This window comes from Brassica oleracea, chromosome C3 (assembly GCF_000695525.1).
Source record: "Brassica oleracea var. oleracea cultivar TO1000 chromosome C3, BOL, whole genome shotgun sequence".
NCBI lineage: Eukaryota > Viridiplantae > Streptophyta > Magnoliopsida > Brassicales > Brassicaceae > Brassica > Brassica oleracea.
In genome coordinates, this window is record NC_027750.1 from 50589570 (window position 1) to 50605937 (window position 16368).

Genomic DNA, 16368 nt, shown 5'->3' on the forward strand with positions numbered 1-16368 from the left:
ATCTAAGAACTTTCTCCATGATTCTCACCTCATCTAACTTCTCACCATTTCTTTTTAGGTTATTAGTAACCGTCAAGACTCTTGAGAAGTAATCTGAGATGAGTTCTCCTTCCTTCATTTGTAACGCTTCAAATTCTCCTCTTAGAGTTTGAAGACGTACCTTCTTAACTTGTTCCGCTCCCTTGTAAGATGTCTGAAGCTTCTCCCATGCTTCTTTGGATGTCCTTGCACCAGCAACCTTCTCAAATGTATCTTCATCTAATCCTTGATAGATTAGACAGAGAGCCTTCTTGTCTCTCTTCCTTGTATCTCTCAAACCATCCTTTTGTGTTTGAGATAAACCACCATCATTTTCTGGTTCATTGAAGCCTTTCTCAACTATCTCCCACACATCATGTGCTCTTAAGATAGCCACCATCCTAAGACTCCAATTGTCATAGTTGCTCTTTGTGAGCAATGGAACTTGGAAGGGAACACCATTGTTTGCCATCTTCAAAAGGACTTGTAGCTCTGATACCACTTTGTTGGAATGAAAAACTTTATAAGGATGGAGAAAGTGTTTAAGTGTTTGAAGAGAAATAAGTTTTGTGAAGAAAAAAGATTTTATAACTTAGAAGATAACTCTTATTATTACTTGAAAGTTTGTTACAAACTTGATTATTTCTTGGTGATACAAAATGAAAGGGGAGTGGGAGTATTTATACCCTCCAAAATACAAAATATTACATATTTTAATCATAAATCTAGAGAATTCTACCATAATATCTAAGATTTTTTATTATAATTATCTAGATAATTTTATGAGAATATCTAGATTTTTATTCTAAGGAGGTGGAGTATGATTCTAGATATTGGACTAAGTTTGGACTAAAATGATTAGTAAATTATTAGCCTAAAATGTGATCCAAATCAAGTTTAACTTTCAACACTTAGAGGTCATTAGCTTAACTGGAAATGACCTTGACCATTGTGTCAGAGGTCCCCAGTTCGAGGTACAAACTATTCAAACTAATATTACATGATGATGTGGTTTCAGGCCTCGGGGATTACGGGCTTAGGCCCTGATATTTAAAAAAAGGATCTTATTCATTAGTCAGCTTCTCTGTCTTGCTCTTGTTACACAAGACAAGAAGTAAAATATTTGTTTGTGCAGGAAAAGTTTCAACTGCGGCTTAAAGTGCTTGAGGAGGCACTTAAAGGAACTTCAAGCAGCAGCATTAGGAACACATCCGAGACAAGGACCATGAGGAGTGGACCCTCTCGCAGACAGTCGCTTGGTGGATCTGAAAACTTGCAAAAGTTTCCATCAAACGGTGCATTGTCAAAGAAAGCTCCAGCTTCTCAGATGAGACATTCCTTGTCTATTAACTCAACTTCTATGTTGAAGAATTCTAAAGGAACATCCAAGTCATTTGATGGAGGTACAAGATCCTTGGACAGGGGCAAAGCACTCTTAAATGGACCTGGGAACTATTCTTTCAACAAGGCTTCTGATGAATCTAAGGAACCAGAGCCAGCTACTGGGTGGAAAGACAGTTCAGAGGAGAAGACACAAAGTGAAAACACTCAAGCAGCAAGTGAGGACAGTGTGCCAGGTGTTTTGTATGATTTACTACAGAAAGAAGTAGTTTCTTTGAGGAAAGCTTCTCATGAAAAGGACCAAAGTCTCAAAGACAAGGATGATGCCATTGAGGTAGAATAATGAATCTTTTGTAGTTGTAAATGGAAGGAAGTATGATAATTTTGATGTTTTGTAGATGCTAGCTAAGAAGGTGGAAACATTAACAAAGGCAATGGAAGTTGAAGCGAAGAAAATGAGAAGGGAAGTAGCTGCAATGCGTGTGGAGAAAGATCAAGACAACAGAGCCAAAAGGTTTTCAAATATCAAAAGCTCATCCAACACCGCTTAGATTCTTGCTGAAAGGTATATCTATAGTTAAGAGTGGTTGATAGTCAAAACTGAATTTGACGTTTGGATTTGCGCAGAGCTGCTGGAAGAAGCGGGTGAACCAAGAGTACACAGTGAGCATGAGCTTCAAGATATAACAAGTAAAAGAATCTTATAGGCTCTTGTTATTAAGTTGTTTAGCGGTTATATATCTTCTTCTTTCACTTGATTTTACTTTTGTGTTTGTTTTGTTACCTCATGTGATTGATTGTATCACCATATAGCTTAGCATGATGATAATCTCATCCTCACACCTATATAACCCAGTAAAGAGAGAAGGGGGGTTAAACTGGTTAGAGGGAGATAAATGTTGGCATTTTTGGATAGCATTTTCATCCCCTTATCCGGAAGTTAGTTTGTGTTTGCGTGTGTATAGGTTAGAGAGCTTTGTATTGGGTTCTACGGAGAGGGAGAGAGAGAGAGAGAGAGAGAGAGTTTGTGTACCTGTGATTCCTCGTTTGTTTGTACTCTACTTCAGTCTTTGTGTGATCATTCGATTATATATTTGGGTTTATGTGATATATTGATCTATATAAATGCCTCTCTTCAATCATCTTGAAAGCTTAGAATCTCTTTACTCATGCTTGTTAACTTCTGTTTATAGATTCTTGTGGTCGGCATGCATTTCAAGAAAAAAGGAACAAATCTTTATTCTTTAGCATAATCCAACACACACGAAATGAACAAGAACTTGATTAAAGAGACAAGAAAACATGAAAGATTCTTAAAACTTGATTTAAGTAAAAAACCAAGAACGTTTGATGAGTCTCTTTAATCACACAAGGCGTCTGCAGAGAGTGACACCATCACCAATGGAGACTTGCGAGACCTCGATGCGAGGATCAGAAGCGAGCCGCTTGTTCAACTCCATGAGGGCTTTTCTGTTAACCCTCATGTGCACTGGCACAGTTTCCTCTTCCTCAGCCACAAAACCAAACCACAATGTGTTGTCAAAAGCTATTATTCCACCTACCTTCACTAGCTTCATTAGTCTCTCGAGTGCGTTAACATAATTTGGTTTATCAGCGTCCACAAATGCGAAATCAAACTCCGGTTTAGGATTCTCCTGTGGTTTTCCATAATGTATAAACCAATGTCATAAGAATATATGAAAAAATAATAGCTAACAAAAGCAAAAAAAAAAAACATGAGTGAGAGTTGTAAAGGATAACATACGCTCAGCAACTTGTCTAAGGCCTGAAGACCATCAGATTGGATGAAGTTGATTTTGTGATCAACACCTGCATTCTTGATGAACTCTAGACCCATCTCGTAAGCTTCTTTGTCAATGTCTATTGCAGTAATCTGTATATATCCAAAGAGTTCATAGTCTTATTATCATTTTTTATTCTTTTTGGAAATTTAAGGATAGTTGTTGCATGCATACACGGCCATCTTCAGGCAATGCGAGGGCCGTCGTGAGCAACGAGTAGCCAGTGAAAACACCAAGTTCAAGCGTATTCTTGGCGTTCATCATTTTTAAAAGCATCGATAAGAAGTGTCCCTCATCAACCGGTACCTCCATCTCGCTTCTACACATAATTAAACATAAATACCTTTTGTTTGTTAGTATTAGTATTCCTCTGAAACTGCGAACACAAATTGTAAAAATATCTAGTAGGGCTAATTACACCCTGATACGTGAAATGAATCTTTGTTGGATCAAAACAAAGAGATAAAGCAAATAACGTTGATTGTTGATAAACTGATTACAAGGTTAATGGAGTCTCTCAAGACTTCCCCTCATTTGATCCTTTCTCTGGATAACCTTTTCTCATTATTCATTCCTAATATCTATACTAACGCATAAGCCTTTCCACGTCATCAAACATCCCATGTGCTCCTGATGAATATTGTTACTCATTTACTTATTTTAGTTACTCTGTAGATAAGGATAGCTCCCTTCTAAAAGTTATGTCACCTTCCACACGCATCACACCCCCAAAAATAACATTACAAAAATGTTTTATGTTTAAGTTAGGATAAGGATCTTAACTTTATAAAACTTGAAATTTGTAGAAAGAAAAGAAATATGATCATATCTCTCACAATATAATAGCTCATCAAAATGAATAATGGTTATTGAAACATGGACAAGGGAGATTGTAGGCAGACTTACAAATTGCCATACTTGTGAACCGTAGCTTCTCGTAACTTTTTTAGCTCTTCATGCTCTCTTGGATATGCCGACGTTTCAAAGATGTACTGTGAGAACATATAACAAGTTTTGATTCACGACCACACCCGTATTATATATATATTGGTTGGTTCGGATTTAGCATTCACACATCCGACATGGTAAAATCTTTGGTAAACAAAGAGGTGCAACACCAGAACTTTCTGGGATGTCTATCACTCTTGCCCAAGCATGTTTAATGCGAAAATTCGATGGGATTAAGTTCATTAGTGATGATATAATCGTACCTAAGAACAATTGAGTAATAAATTAGAGGAAAATCTAGTGATTGATTAACATACCTTTTTGAGTTCCTCGTTCTTGAGAATTCCTTTGGACGGAATCAAATTCTCCATATCTGGCTCCATCTTGTGATGCCTTGAACTTCAAAAAGCTTTGCAATACTTATGGACATATACTATATTACTTTACTTTATTTGTCTTTTTTACTATATCTTTATTTATGGCTTTATTACCTTTTATAGTATATCTTCATTGCTTTATTTCATGAGAATCGCAAAAGCTGATAGAGTTGGTGGCATGTCATAATCAAAAGATATCGATAGCTTTGCAGTTGGCACCACGTTTACCTTCAGGATCTGATGGGTTCGACATTTCGGTTACAGCGATAAAGAATTTAACGTTTATGTGCTACTTTTAATAAAGATCAGTCTCTTTAATAAAAACGACTCGGACAAGCTGCAAAAAGCGGTACATTTGTGTCGGTATAGAAAGTAGATGTTACATTATGGCGGTAATGGGTTGGATGGCCATGTTTCAAGAAAGTTTTTGTTGTTTGGAACTCTACCGTATAGATTTGTACTTTTAAAACAAAATTGAACACATGTTTAGTTTCTATATGATCGCTATATCCTACTATATTATATAACTGGTGGTTGGCCCGCTCTACGGGCGAAAGTATATAATAAAAGTTATTTATATGATTTTTTTTTTTAATTATATAAAACTTTTTTAAAAAATATTCTAAATTTTATGAACATGCTCATGATATATATATATATTATAAATTAGTATTTATAAACTAATAAAACATGACACTTCAAAGTATGAGCCAAACTGTTAAATTAGTTGCACTTGTTGTTGAGGCTTGAAGACATTTGTAGATTTCATGAACTTGTAGGCTTACCTTGTACAGCCTATTACGTGATCTAGTTGTCTTAACCATTAGTCCTCCAAGCCGATCAAATAACATCAACACATCATCCTGGTTGGAGAGGACGAGGAGGTCGTTCTGGTTGGAGAGGAAGAGGCCGAGCTCGTGGAAACTTTCAAGCTCAACGAGAAGCCTACAGGCAGTCCCAGGGACAAGAGAGAGATACTTCCCATATAACGTGCTTTCGTTGCGACAAGCTTGGCCACTATGCGACCGACTGCCCTGATAGGTTACTAAAATTGCAAGAAACTGTTGAGAAGAAAGCTAACGATACGGAAGAAGCTGATGAGTTGATGGTGCATGAGGTTGTTTATCTCAATGAAAAGAAAGTAAATCCAAGTTTCTTTGATACCGATCTCGATATGAAAAACGTATGGTACCTCGTGTTGATGTTATTTGATCGGCTTGGAGGACTAATGGTTAAGACAACTAGATCACGTAATAGGCTGTACAAGGTAAGCCTACAAGTTCATGAAATCTACAAATGTCTTCAAGCCTCAACAACAAACGAGTCATCTAAATGGCATGCACGACTTGGTCATGTCAATATAGAGACGATGAAGACGATGATCAGAAAAGAATTGGTGACTGGTATACCTACCATCGAAGTAGAAAGAGAAACCTGTATGAGCTGCCTGCGACGGAAGCAGACGAGAAAACCTTTCCCATCAACAACTACATTTCGAGCATCACGAGCTCTTGAGCTTGTCCACGGGGACCTATGCGGACCAATCACACCATCAACACCTTCACGAAGCCGATATGTATTTGTCCTCATCGACGATCACACTCGTTATATGTGGACTATATTATTGAAGGAGAAAAGCGAAGCATTTGTTAAATTTAAAAGCTTTAAAGCACTGGCTGAGCAAGAAACGAAAAAGGTGATAACAACGTTCCGTTCAGATCGCGGTGGGGAGTTCACGTCCCGAGAATTCGATGACTTCTGCAGCAAAAACGGTATCAAAAGACACCTAACCGCACCTTACTCTCCGCAGCAGAACGGAGTTGTTGAGCGACGTAACCGAACTCTTCTTGAGATGACTAGAAGTATCCTGAAGCACATGAACGTACCTAACCGTTTCTGGGGTGAAGCAGTAAGACATGCTACATATTTGATGAATAGGATCACAACAAGGTCACTACAAGGGATGACACCGTATGAAGCTTTACGAGAAAAGAAACCGAGCCTGACGCATCTCCGGGTATTTGGTTGCGTTTGTCATGTGAAAACTGACAGTGTGGGAAGGAAGAAGCTGGATGATAGGTCGAAAATCTTGGTTCATCTTGGGACTGAACCCGGTTCCAAGGCTTATCGCCTATTTGATCCCTTGAATAGAAATATTGTGGTCAGTCGGGATGTCATCTTCGAAGAAAACAGAGCATGGGACTGGAACAGAGAAACAGAACTCGAGACTGATCATAATACCTTCTCATTTGCTGGCATGTTGAGAGATGTGGAAGAAGTCGATGTCAATCACGACCAAGAAGATGCATCGCAGGAGCAGGAAGTGAACGAGAATGACGAGATGGAGGAGAACGAAGATGACAAAGAGAATGGAACTGAAAACCACGATCAACCTCAACCACGACGATCAACACGTACTACTACAAAGCCATCATACTTGGACGATTATATTCTTGTGGCCGAAATCGAGTGTGAAAGGCTGTTGATGATAATAAATGATGAACCATGGAATTTTAACGAAGCAAAAGGAATAAAGGTCTGGTTTGATGCATGCGAAGACGAGATTTTGTCGATAGAGAAGAATGATACTTGGGAGCTGGTCGATCTTCCTTTAGGAATAAAACCTATTGGTCTGAAGTGGGTTTTTAAGATTAAGAGAAACGCAGATGGGAGCATAAGCAAGTATAAAGCGCGATTGGTAGCAAAGGGGTACGTTCAGCGACATGGTGTTGACTACGATGAGGTTTTTGCTCCTGTGGCTCGCATAGAAACGATTCGTCTGATTATTGGTTTAGCATCAAGCAAAGGATGGGAGATACATCATCTCGATGTAAAGACTGCGTTTCTACACGGTGAGCTCAAGGAGGAAGTTTTCGTCGAGCAACCAGAAGGCTTTCTAGCTAAAGGAAAAGAAAACAAAGTCTATAAGCTAAAAAAAGCTCTTTATGGCTTGAAACAAGCTCCCAGGGCATGGAACACAAAGCTGAATCAGATTCTCTTGGAGTTTAAATTTCAAAGATGCTCCAAAGAGCCATCAGTATACAGAAAAAACGACAAGAAGGGTCTTCTCATTGTGGTGGTGTATGTAGACGATCTTCTTGTGACGGGAACATCATTGCAGTCAATCATCGAATTTAAGCGAGAGATGTCTTCAAAATTTGAGATGAGTGATCTTGGTAAGCTGACATACTACTTAGGAATTGAGGTACATCAATATAGTGAAGGCATTGTGTTAAAACAAGAACGTTATGCTCAGAAAATACTCGAAGAAACAGGCATGGATGCCTGTAACCCGACACATATACCCATGGATATGAACGTGAGGCTTTCAAGATCACTCGAAGAAAGAAGCATTGATGAGACAGAATATAGAAGAAGGATAGGGTGTTTGCGATATCTACTTCATACACGGCCAGATTTGTCTTTCGCAGTTGGAGTATTGAGTAGATACATGCAAGATCCTAAAGAATCTCATGGTGCGGCATTAAAGCAAGTGCTACGTTATTTACGTGGAACTAGTACGCTTGGTCTTGTGTTTACTCGGACAAGGAGTCTCGATCTAATGGATTTCAGTGACAGTTCCCACAATGTTGATGATGACGACGGCAAAAGCACTACAGGGCATGTGTTTTATCTTAATAAAAGTCCAATATCATGGTGTTCACAGAAGCAAGAGATAGTTGCTTTGTCGTCATGTGAAGCAGAGTTCATGGCTGCAACTGAGGCAGCAAAACAAGCTATATGGTTGCAGGATCTATTGAGAGAAGTCGTTGGGCAATCAAACAAGAAGGTGACGATATATGTTGACAACAAGTCTTCTATCTCACTCTCTAAAAATCCAGTTTTTCATGGACGAAGCAAACATATACACCGAAGATTTCATTTTATACGAGAGTGTGTTGAGAACGAACAAGTGGATGTTGAGCATATTCCAGGAAGCGAACAACGAGCTGACATACTGACCAAGGCTCTTGGTAGAATCAAATTTGTGGAGATGAGGAAGCTTATTGGTGTTCAAGATGTGAGTGATGATGAGTTCAAGCTTAAAGGGGAGAATGTTGGGCTAAGCTTGAAGTAGTTTGGAGATCAAGCAATGTATTTCCTACCGAGTTATAGAATAGGAAATTATCTATTTGTGATTCCTAATGAGTTTAGGAAGTTATGAGTTATATATAAGGAGATGCATATGATGTTGCATAACTGATGAATTGTGAGCTTTAGTTTTTTAGTGAGTTTTCTAAAGCATTGAGAGATTAATAAAGTGATTGAGTTTGAGATATACTTTGTGTTCTTGAGGTTAGCGTTCTATAGTACTCACTTCAATAACAAAATTATTTGTTGGAAGTTCTTTTACTTAAGTTATGTACCATTTCATATCAAATAACTTAATCAAAAGTTAATATGAACCCGAACTGTAACTAACAAAAAACAAACTTAAATGTAATGTAACCAAAGTCCGTCCCCCTTACTCCTTAAACTGAAGAAGAATTGTCGTAGAAGAGGTAAGCATAAAGCGAAAGGATGAGGGGACACACGAGATCAAATCTGAAGGTACTACACGTTTAGATGGATATATAGTAATTATCTTTTATAAGTTTGATTTAGATAACATCTTTTATATTTTAGAAAATACTTTTAATATGATAGTTGGTTGATGCTTACTTTCCAGGGGATGAAAGAAAGTGCAGATGGAGAAAATGGTAAGTACCAAATATATTATAAAAAGAGCGGGTGAAGAAGAATGTAAGGAAAGTACCATATATCAGGTAGATCTCTCTCTTACAAAACTTGGATTTATAGAAATTATTTCCTCTCAGCTGCATCAACGGAAAGTCGCCAGCGATGTAGCACTTGTGGTGGTTTGAAGAAAGGCAATGGTGCCTCGTGGATGCTAGGATCTCGAGGAACTTTAACCTTATTTGTGGTGTGCGTGTGAGGGCAGGTGTGTGGCGTTGTTTTTATCAAGACAAAAATGGTGTTAAGGTAGAGGAGGATGCTTCCATCGTTATACTAAAGTATGGCATAGATAAATATCATCAAGGAAGAATCCCCTTCCCAGGTTTCTTCAAGACTTTGACAATTTCCATTTCATTTGAAAAATAAAGCCTCTTTAACTCATGTTTAACTGTGGAATGTAGGACTCTGCGTCAAAGACCTCTAGTCTCATAGCATCACTGACCCAGATTGTTGATAAGCAAAGGAAAGAACTATGGTCTTCATAGACGGGTGAGAAGCTGAAAGTAACCCTAAAACAGTATCGTGGTATAAGCGCGAGTGAGCTCGTGACTCGTTCACTCTATGAGGAACTGAGCTCTGCCTCGGTGAGCTATATCTCGAAGCTGTCCACGTACAGAAGTCTTATAAAGGAACGGATCAAAGACATGTCTAGCCTGTCACATATAACTGTATAATTCTGTGAGGGAATCCTAGAAACAATTATGCATAACAACACCATCTCAGTATATTGAGTTCGAGATCACATAACGTGTTACTGCTGTAGTACTCACCCACGGTTCTTGATACACACGAGCTGTAGAAGAATAAAAGAAAGCAGCATCATGAGTGGTATAAAGCAAAACAACCTTTCTTCTCCCTTTTTGGCTTTGCATATTTCCTAGAGCAAACAAAATTAAATCCAAGAAGACTCCGAAAATAACATGAAATGTTTAGTAAAGTTAATTACTCTGCGGCTTTGTGCACTGCCATTATTGTCGTCAATCACTTCACAGAAAGAAAGTTTGGTAATTCATAATTAGATTACAGAAGCTAAAATTGGCCTGAAGAACACTTTATTTTTTTTTTTTTTGCTTTGGGAAGATGATTACAACATAACTTCTGGTTTGGGCACACGCTTCAGTAAGCTACGAACTGATAACGTAATGGGAACAAATCACAAATCTAATCGTGAAAGGAGCGTCACCAAACCGTAATTTTGGCTTGCTTCTTGCAACATCAAAAGCACTCAGATCATGTAGGGAGGATAATAATGACCATTTACAGGAAAAGTTAGAAAACTCTAAATCTTAAACTAAAAATTGAAATAAGGTTCCGGCTGACCGTCGCATTAATAAGCAGCATGTCGATCACCATCAGCTCACCGGCCTTTTTCACATAATAGTCTCATCCGAACGGTTTCTCTGCAGTGGACAACATTCAGCTCCAATAAGTGAACTTCATAAGTCGCCATGGTAGAGGGCTTTCAGTGATAATGGACACGAATTCTGGATTTCGAAAAGCGAAAGGATTTGGCGTAGTCGCTCATATGCTTCATTTTTATATGCGATGAAGTAGGTGAAGGTGAATTAAAGAAAGATTGAAGAGTACGTAGTGGACTGGAAATAGTGGGGTAGCTTGATTGATTGTGAAAAATGTAGGACTTATCTAAAGTAATTATAATTTGGGCCATGAGCCCAAGATGAAGAGAAAAAGATGTCTAGAATTTAAAACAAATTCGAGTGAAGTTTAAAAAAAAATACACGTGTCGTAAAAAAAAATCTATTTTATTGTAATAGACATCCGGCCATTTTTATTGACAGTTACAAACTACTAGGTGTTTTCCTGCACCATGTGGAATAAATTTTTTTAAAAATCTAACTTATATTTAAAAATTAAAAATAAAATTTATTAAATATTATAGATTTTACTATTTTCTTACTAATATTTAATATAAATTTGATATATATTAAATCAATTTGTATAAAACTAATAAAATGATATAAAATTGTATAATTATCAAAAATTTAGCCTAAATAATATTTATAAAATTTGTAGATATATAAGAAACTAATGATCTTACGGTTATATAGTTAATTTTTTTTTTTAAATTGTAGAAATTTTTGAAAGCTTCTGTAATACAAATTGTATAATTATACAAAAGTAATAATATTTCAAAATTTGAAATGTTATATATGAATATATTTATTTTATAGATGATGTATGAGCTACTACCATATTTAAAAAAAAATTACCAAAAATAAATATCAACATTAAATGTAATATATGAATTATTACCATATTCTAATAAGTTTACCAAAAATATAAATCAACATTAAATAAAATTATCCATGTCATATTTTTTCGGAAGCTATGTCATCAATTTCAGTAGTCATGTCATATTTGTTTTGTGAAAATGATTGTAGAGATGAAATGTGGCAAAATCACTTCGCAAATATAGTCTAGGAGATTATTTTAGGTAATCAATCAGATTCCACGCTCAGACTAATGAACAACAAAATTTTAACTATAATCAACCTATTTTCATATAGAAGGTTTGTTTACACTCGAAGTCAGTTGTTAAAGTGTCCATTCTCCTTCTCAGTCGGGCAAAACATTTTACATTGATTACATCTGAAGAGTGCTCCTTCCCAGTGGGATGACATTTTGCATTGGCTATCTCAAGTGACCAATAATTGAGTTATATTTTTAGCTATATTACAAGATTGGTAGGTCTGGATTCACACTTTTATTATCCATTATCAACTTATCATTCTCAACAAATACTTAATTTGGTTGATTACTTTAAGAAATTTGGTTCATATTCAAATCCAAGTTATTTCTCCCTTTGAAGATATATTCATCTTTTGATCAGCTGCTTACTTCTCCGTTTTGTTTGTTATCTAAAAGTTTATAAAACCACATTTTAGTATACAAGTTTTCGTTAAGTATCTATGAGTAAGAAAATAAAACATTTTCTCAAATGAGAATTCACAAAATACTCTTTAGAAACCCATTAAACACACATCAGTTTTAAAATGTTTAATTTTTAAAACAAAATAAATTTTAGTTATTAAGGAAAAACATGTCAAAATAATTTATTTTATAGTTGAAAAAAACTCATTTTGAACAACTTGGCATTTGATCGTGCTCTTATAGTGTTTTTGTATTGTCGTTTAATCAAAAAAAGTTATTAGACAAAAAAAAAATGATGAGTCTGTTACAAATCTTTATGTGGACGAGCCATAACCGGCCTGATCCGGTCCGACCAGAACCGGCCCATCCGGTTCGTACCACATGTCCAAAGGCGGCTGGAAGTTTTCCATTATACTTGACCGACTTTTCTTTTACTTATGTAATTAGGTTTTCCTTTTCCTAATTAGATTAGGAATATGTATCTTTACCTTTTCCTAGTATGTTTAGGATTTCCATATTACTATGGATTTCCATTTATCTATGACGGTATATTCTTGTATATAAAGGAACTTCTATGAATAAATAATATACAGATTAAATCATTTTCATCATCATTATTTTATAACATTTCCCATCATCCTTATTTTATAACACGTTATCAGCAAGATAGTCCCTAAAACCATAAGCTAAATCTGAAACCCATAAACCCTAAAATTCCAGCCGACAGAAACCTTGATTCCTTTTCTCTCTCGTCTGTTTTTCTTCTTCATCCGATCAGATCAGTCCAACGATCCGACAAGCAGCCGAAAACGACCAGCTCAGCCACATCCGACGAGACGATAGCGACCCGATAGCAATCCGACCAGCTTCAGCTCGTTCCCGATTCGCGACCCGACTAGTCCTCACGCACCAGCTCGCGAACTCTCTCTGCTTTTTGGTGGTCCGGTTCAACCCTACAAAAGAAATGGTAAATCTGAAACTCTAATAAAGAACCCACATCGAATTTGGCTTGATTGATAAAGGTTTAAGACAAATTAAAATCTTGCAAAACCCTAATAATAGAAATCAATACTCTAAGTTTGGAATAAAGAAATTTATGATAAGATATCGGTTAGATTTTGTGATTATTTGATCATATAGAACCAGATGATAGGATGTAAAATTCGGTTGTATGAAGAACCCTAAAACCCTAATTGTAAATCGGTTTGTTTGATGTTCTTGTCTGATCGTTTGATCATTGAGGTTTAAATTATTCTTGTTTGAATGATTGATGATCTGAGTTTTAAGATTAATAGATTGATTGAATCTCGAATTAAAATCTTAAGGCCTTGAAACCTTAATCTCATATTGTTAAAACCGGCTGCTAGTATTGTTTTAAGATTGAATAATATTAAAACCGGTTGTAGCTGATCATTAGTTTAAAATCTTTGGCTGCATAATAAGTTAACATTTGATTGTTACATATAGAAACTGATTGTTAGGGTTAGAATCTGAATGATAGGATTGTGTATTTTTACATATGGCCGATCATTCTTACTTAATTCAATCTCGACCAGCATGACATATAGATCGCATAAATTGTATTGTTTGCATCATTATACTTCCCTTAGACCATATAGTCTTAGGTTCGTCATAAGCTTGTTTGCATCATGTGATAGAAAGCCGTGTGGCTTAGTACATATTTATGTGGCCGTGTGGTCTAGTAATGCATCATATCCGAATGGTCATGTGACCTTGCTTGCATACTCATGACCGTATGGTCTTATATTCATATTCCTAGAGATTACTTGTTTTGATTGATGCATTCGTTACATTCTCATATAAAATCCGATCTCTAGGGCCGTTGCATCACAACATTATAAGGCCGTGTGGCCTAAGCATCACATTGATACATATATACCCCGCATTCTCGACCTATCTCGCACCATGGTCGAGTAGTAAATTGTTTTTGGTCGAGAGACTTGTGAAACCGTATGCATTGATTATTTTGAATTGGTTGCATGAATTCTAAATCTTGAATTGATTGATAATATGATGTCGAAATTTGAGCCCTTGGATCATGCTGCCATAAATCTCTCTGGAGATAATTATCTGGAATGGGCAATGAACACTTCAGTTGTCCTGAAATCAAGAGGACTCAGTAGGAGTATCATTCAGGATAATTATGCAACTGAAAGTGAAAAGTATAGGGCCACAACAATTATGCGCCATCATCTCACTAAGGATCTGAAAAATCAGTACCTAAATATTGAGAATCCTCGTGACCTTTGGACATTATTAAAATCCAGATACACAATGGTGTTATTACCAAAGGTCAAGCATGAATGGATGAGTCTCAGATTCCAGGACTTTGGGTCTGTGGATGAATATCACTTTGCTTTGTCCAAAATCGTTTACAAACTGAGACTATGTGGTGAAGTGGTAACAGACGAGGATTTACTGTTCAAGACATACTCTACATTCCATCCAGGAGATCTGTTGTTAGCACATATCTATATAGAAAGAGGTTTCGCCACCTATAATGATCTGCTTTCATGCCTATTGATAATTGAGCAGAATAAGTTGCTAAAGAAAAGCAGTGAGATGAGACCTCCTGAAGCAAATAAGACTGAAGTAGATAAGGAGGAATCCAAGGTAGCTGTGTCCAAAGTAATAGATGGTGTGGCCGGCTTGTCTATTGACTAAGAAAATAAGATTTCGACATACTGATTTTGTGTTAAGTTTTTGATTTATGCTTTGCTTTGATCTTCTTGTCATTCACAAATTTTCTTATAATAATAGAATTGTTTTGAGTTCATTGCTATTATACCTTGCCTGATTTTGCTTGATAATGTGAATGATTTTATTGATAAAGAGTACAAATTTGGGGGTATAGTAGCCTAGTGAGGAATCTATGGCCAAGGCATTGCCTAAAGGGCATTATATACACCCAAGAATTTGTGACCCATTGAGTTATAATAAAATGGTTTCCAAATAGAAACAATGGGCAAAAAGGAAACAAAAAGTTCCTTCAGATTTAAGAAGAAAAATCGCCTAAGGCCTTATAAGAAAGTGGTCAAGACTATACCTGTGTACTCTACTGATCTAGACTATGCCAAAGATCAGTATGATAAGAGGCAAGAGCCATGGTAACCAGATTGGTATACCCCACGAAATTATGCACTTTATGGCACGACTGGATTAGCCATCCTAGTATAAACTTGATGCAAAGATTGATATTGCAAAAGGCACACAGAGTTATCCCATAGGATCTCACTTTGTGTAACATGTACACAAGGGAAACTCATTAGGCTTTATTGTCCCAAGCATCACGAAATTATAGTATATTCATGAGGGGGAGTGAGGATAAACCCGTGGTCCATGACCATACTACAAATTCGTGTACCATGGCCTATGACCATGCTATAAATGGCTTGGCTGGACCCTTTTATAAAACACATAATCCACATCCAGCCTAAAGCTTGGGGACATCACAAGTTTTACATGTATATAAGGCAAGTGAGCATAGATATTCCCATCTCAGATTGAATACGGGTCATGAGCCAGACATATACTATCTTAAGAGACTTTGAATAAACCACCACAGACATATGTGCCGTCTAAGATGGAACCTCGGAAAAGGATTGGGAATATATGTTGGATATGAGTATGTCTTTCTCCAATGAGTTTTAAGAAACCTTGAGCTAAATATGGGTGATCAGATTAAGGCCAGGTACACGGATTGCATGACTAATGAATCCGACTATCCAACATTAGAAGGAGAAAGTTATAAGCTGGTAAAGAGTAAAAGAATGATAAGAGAAATAGAATGATATTAACCATCATTATCATGGCAAGATCTTCGGACTAAAGAGTATGATTTAAGACGTCCAAAGAAAAGAAAAATTATACAAAGCTAGCTAATCAGATGCCATACACATTGACCCGAAAAGAAAAGAATGACTAAGTCATACCAGCTTAGCACCAAACGAATTTGATGTTCTAGAAAGAGACATAGTCAAGTTGCTATAGAGTCTATACAAGATAGACCAATGAGTTTCATAAGATAAGAATCCTCGGAAAGAAAGGATAAAGGTGCATAGAAAGATAAGACAAATCCGAGGTCATTAGGGAAACAAGACCAGACATAGAGATAAGGCTGGCCAGCTGAACATCTAAGGTACCAAACCATGTAGCTTGGGACACCAAGCTGCTAGGTAATAAAGGTCTTGGATAATGAAATCTCAAATCGATTAGATCATGTCTGGAACACA

At 36.7% G+C, this 16368-nt stretch overlaps 2 protein-coding genes across 3 annotated transcripts in view; one reads left to right on the forward strand and one right to left on the reverse strand.

The window, feature by feature from the left end:
• The window catches only part of LOC106334342 (microtubule-associated protein 70-2-like), an 8331-nt gene extending 5958 nt beyond the window's left edge, over window positions 1–2373 (forward strand). The window contains exons 10-12 of one of the 2 annotated variants that reach the window (XM_013772641.1): window positions 1154–1693; window positions 1758–1924; window positions 1987–2373. In XM_013772641.1, the coding sequence (XP_013628095.1) occupies window positions 1154–1693; window positions 1758–1910 (693 nt within the window). In that variant the 3' untranslated portion in view covers window positions 1911–1924; window positions 1987–2373. The remainder of the gene's footprint in view (window positions 1–1153; window positions 1694–1757; window positions 1925–1986) is intronic. The other variant, XM_013772642.1, reaches the window with a different exon arrangement.
• Window positions 2374–2578: 205 nt separating this feature from the next.
• On the reverse strand, window positions 2579–4564 carry LOC106331776 (putative caffeoyl-CoA O-methyltransferase At1g67980). Its single transcript, XM_013770189.1, has 5 exons — window positions 4427–4564; window positions 4068–4153; window positions 3336–3480; window positions 3125–3253; window positions 2579–3014 (listed from the first exon to the last, which is right to left on the reverse strand). The coding sequence occupies exons 1-5, from the start codon at window positions 4490–4492 to the stop codon at window positions 2724–2726; spliced, it is 717 nt and encodes a 238-aa protein (XP_013625643.1). The 5' UTR covers window positions 4493–4564; the 3' UTR covers window positions 2579–2723.
• Between the last annotated feature and the right edge of the window lie 11804 nt (window positions 4565–16368).

Bases quoted from the DNA above. Each gene is read 5' to 3' on its own strand.
- LOC106331776 (XM_013770189.1), bottom strand. From the start codon at position 4,492: ATGGAGCCAGATATGGAGAATTTGATTCCGTCCAAAGGAATTCTCAAG. The intron at 4,154-4,426 runs GTATGTTAATCA...ATGTTCTCACAG, and splicing joins AGAACGAGGAACTCAAAAAG to TACATCTTTGAAACGTCGGC. The intron at 3,481-4,067 runs GTAAGTCTGCCT...AATTATGTGTAG, and splicing joins GTTCACAAGTATGGCAATTT to AAGCGAGATGGAGGTACCGG.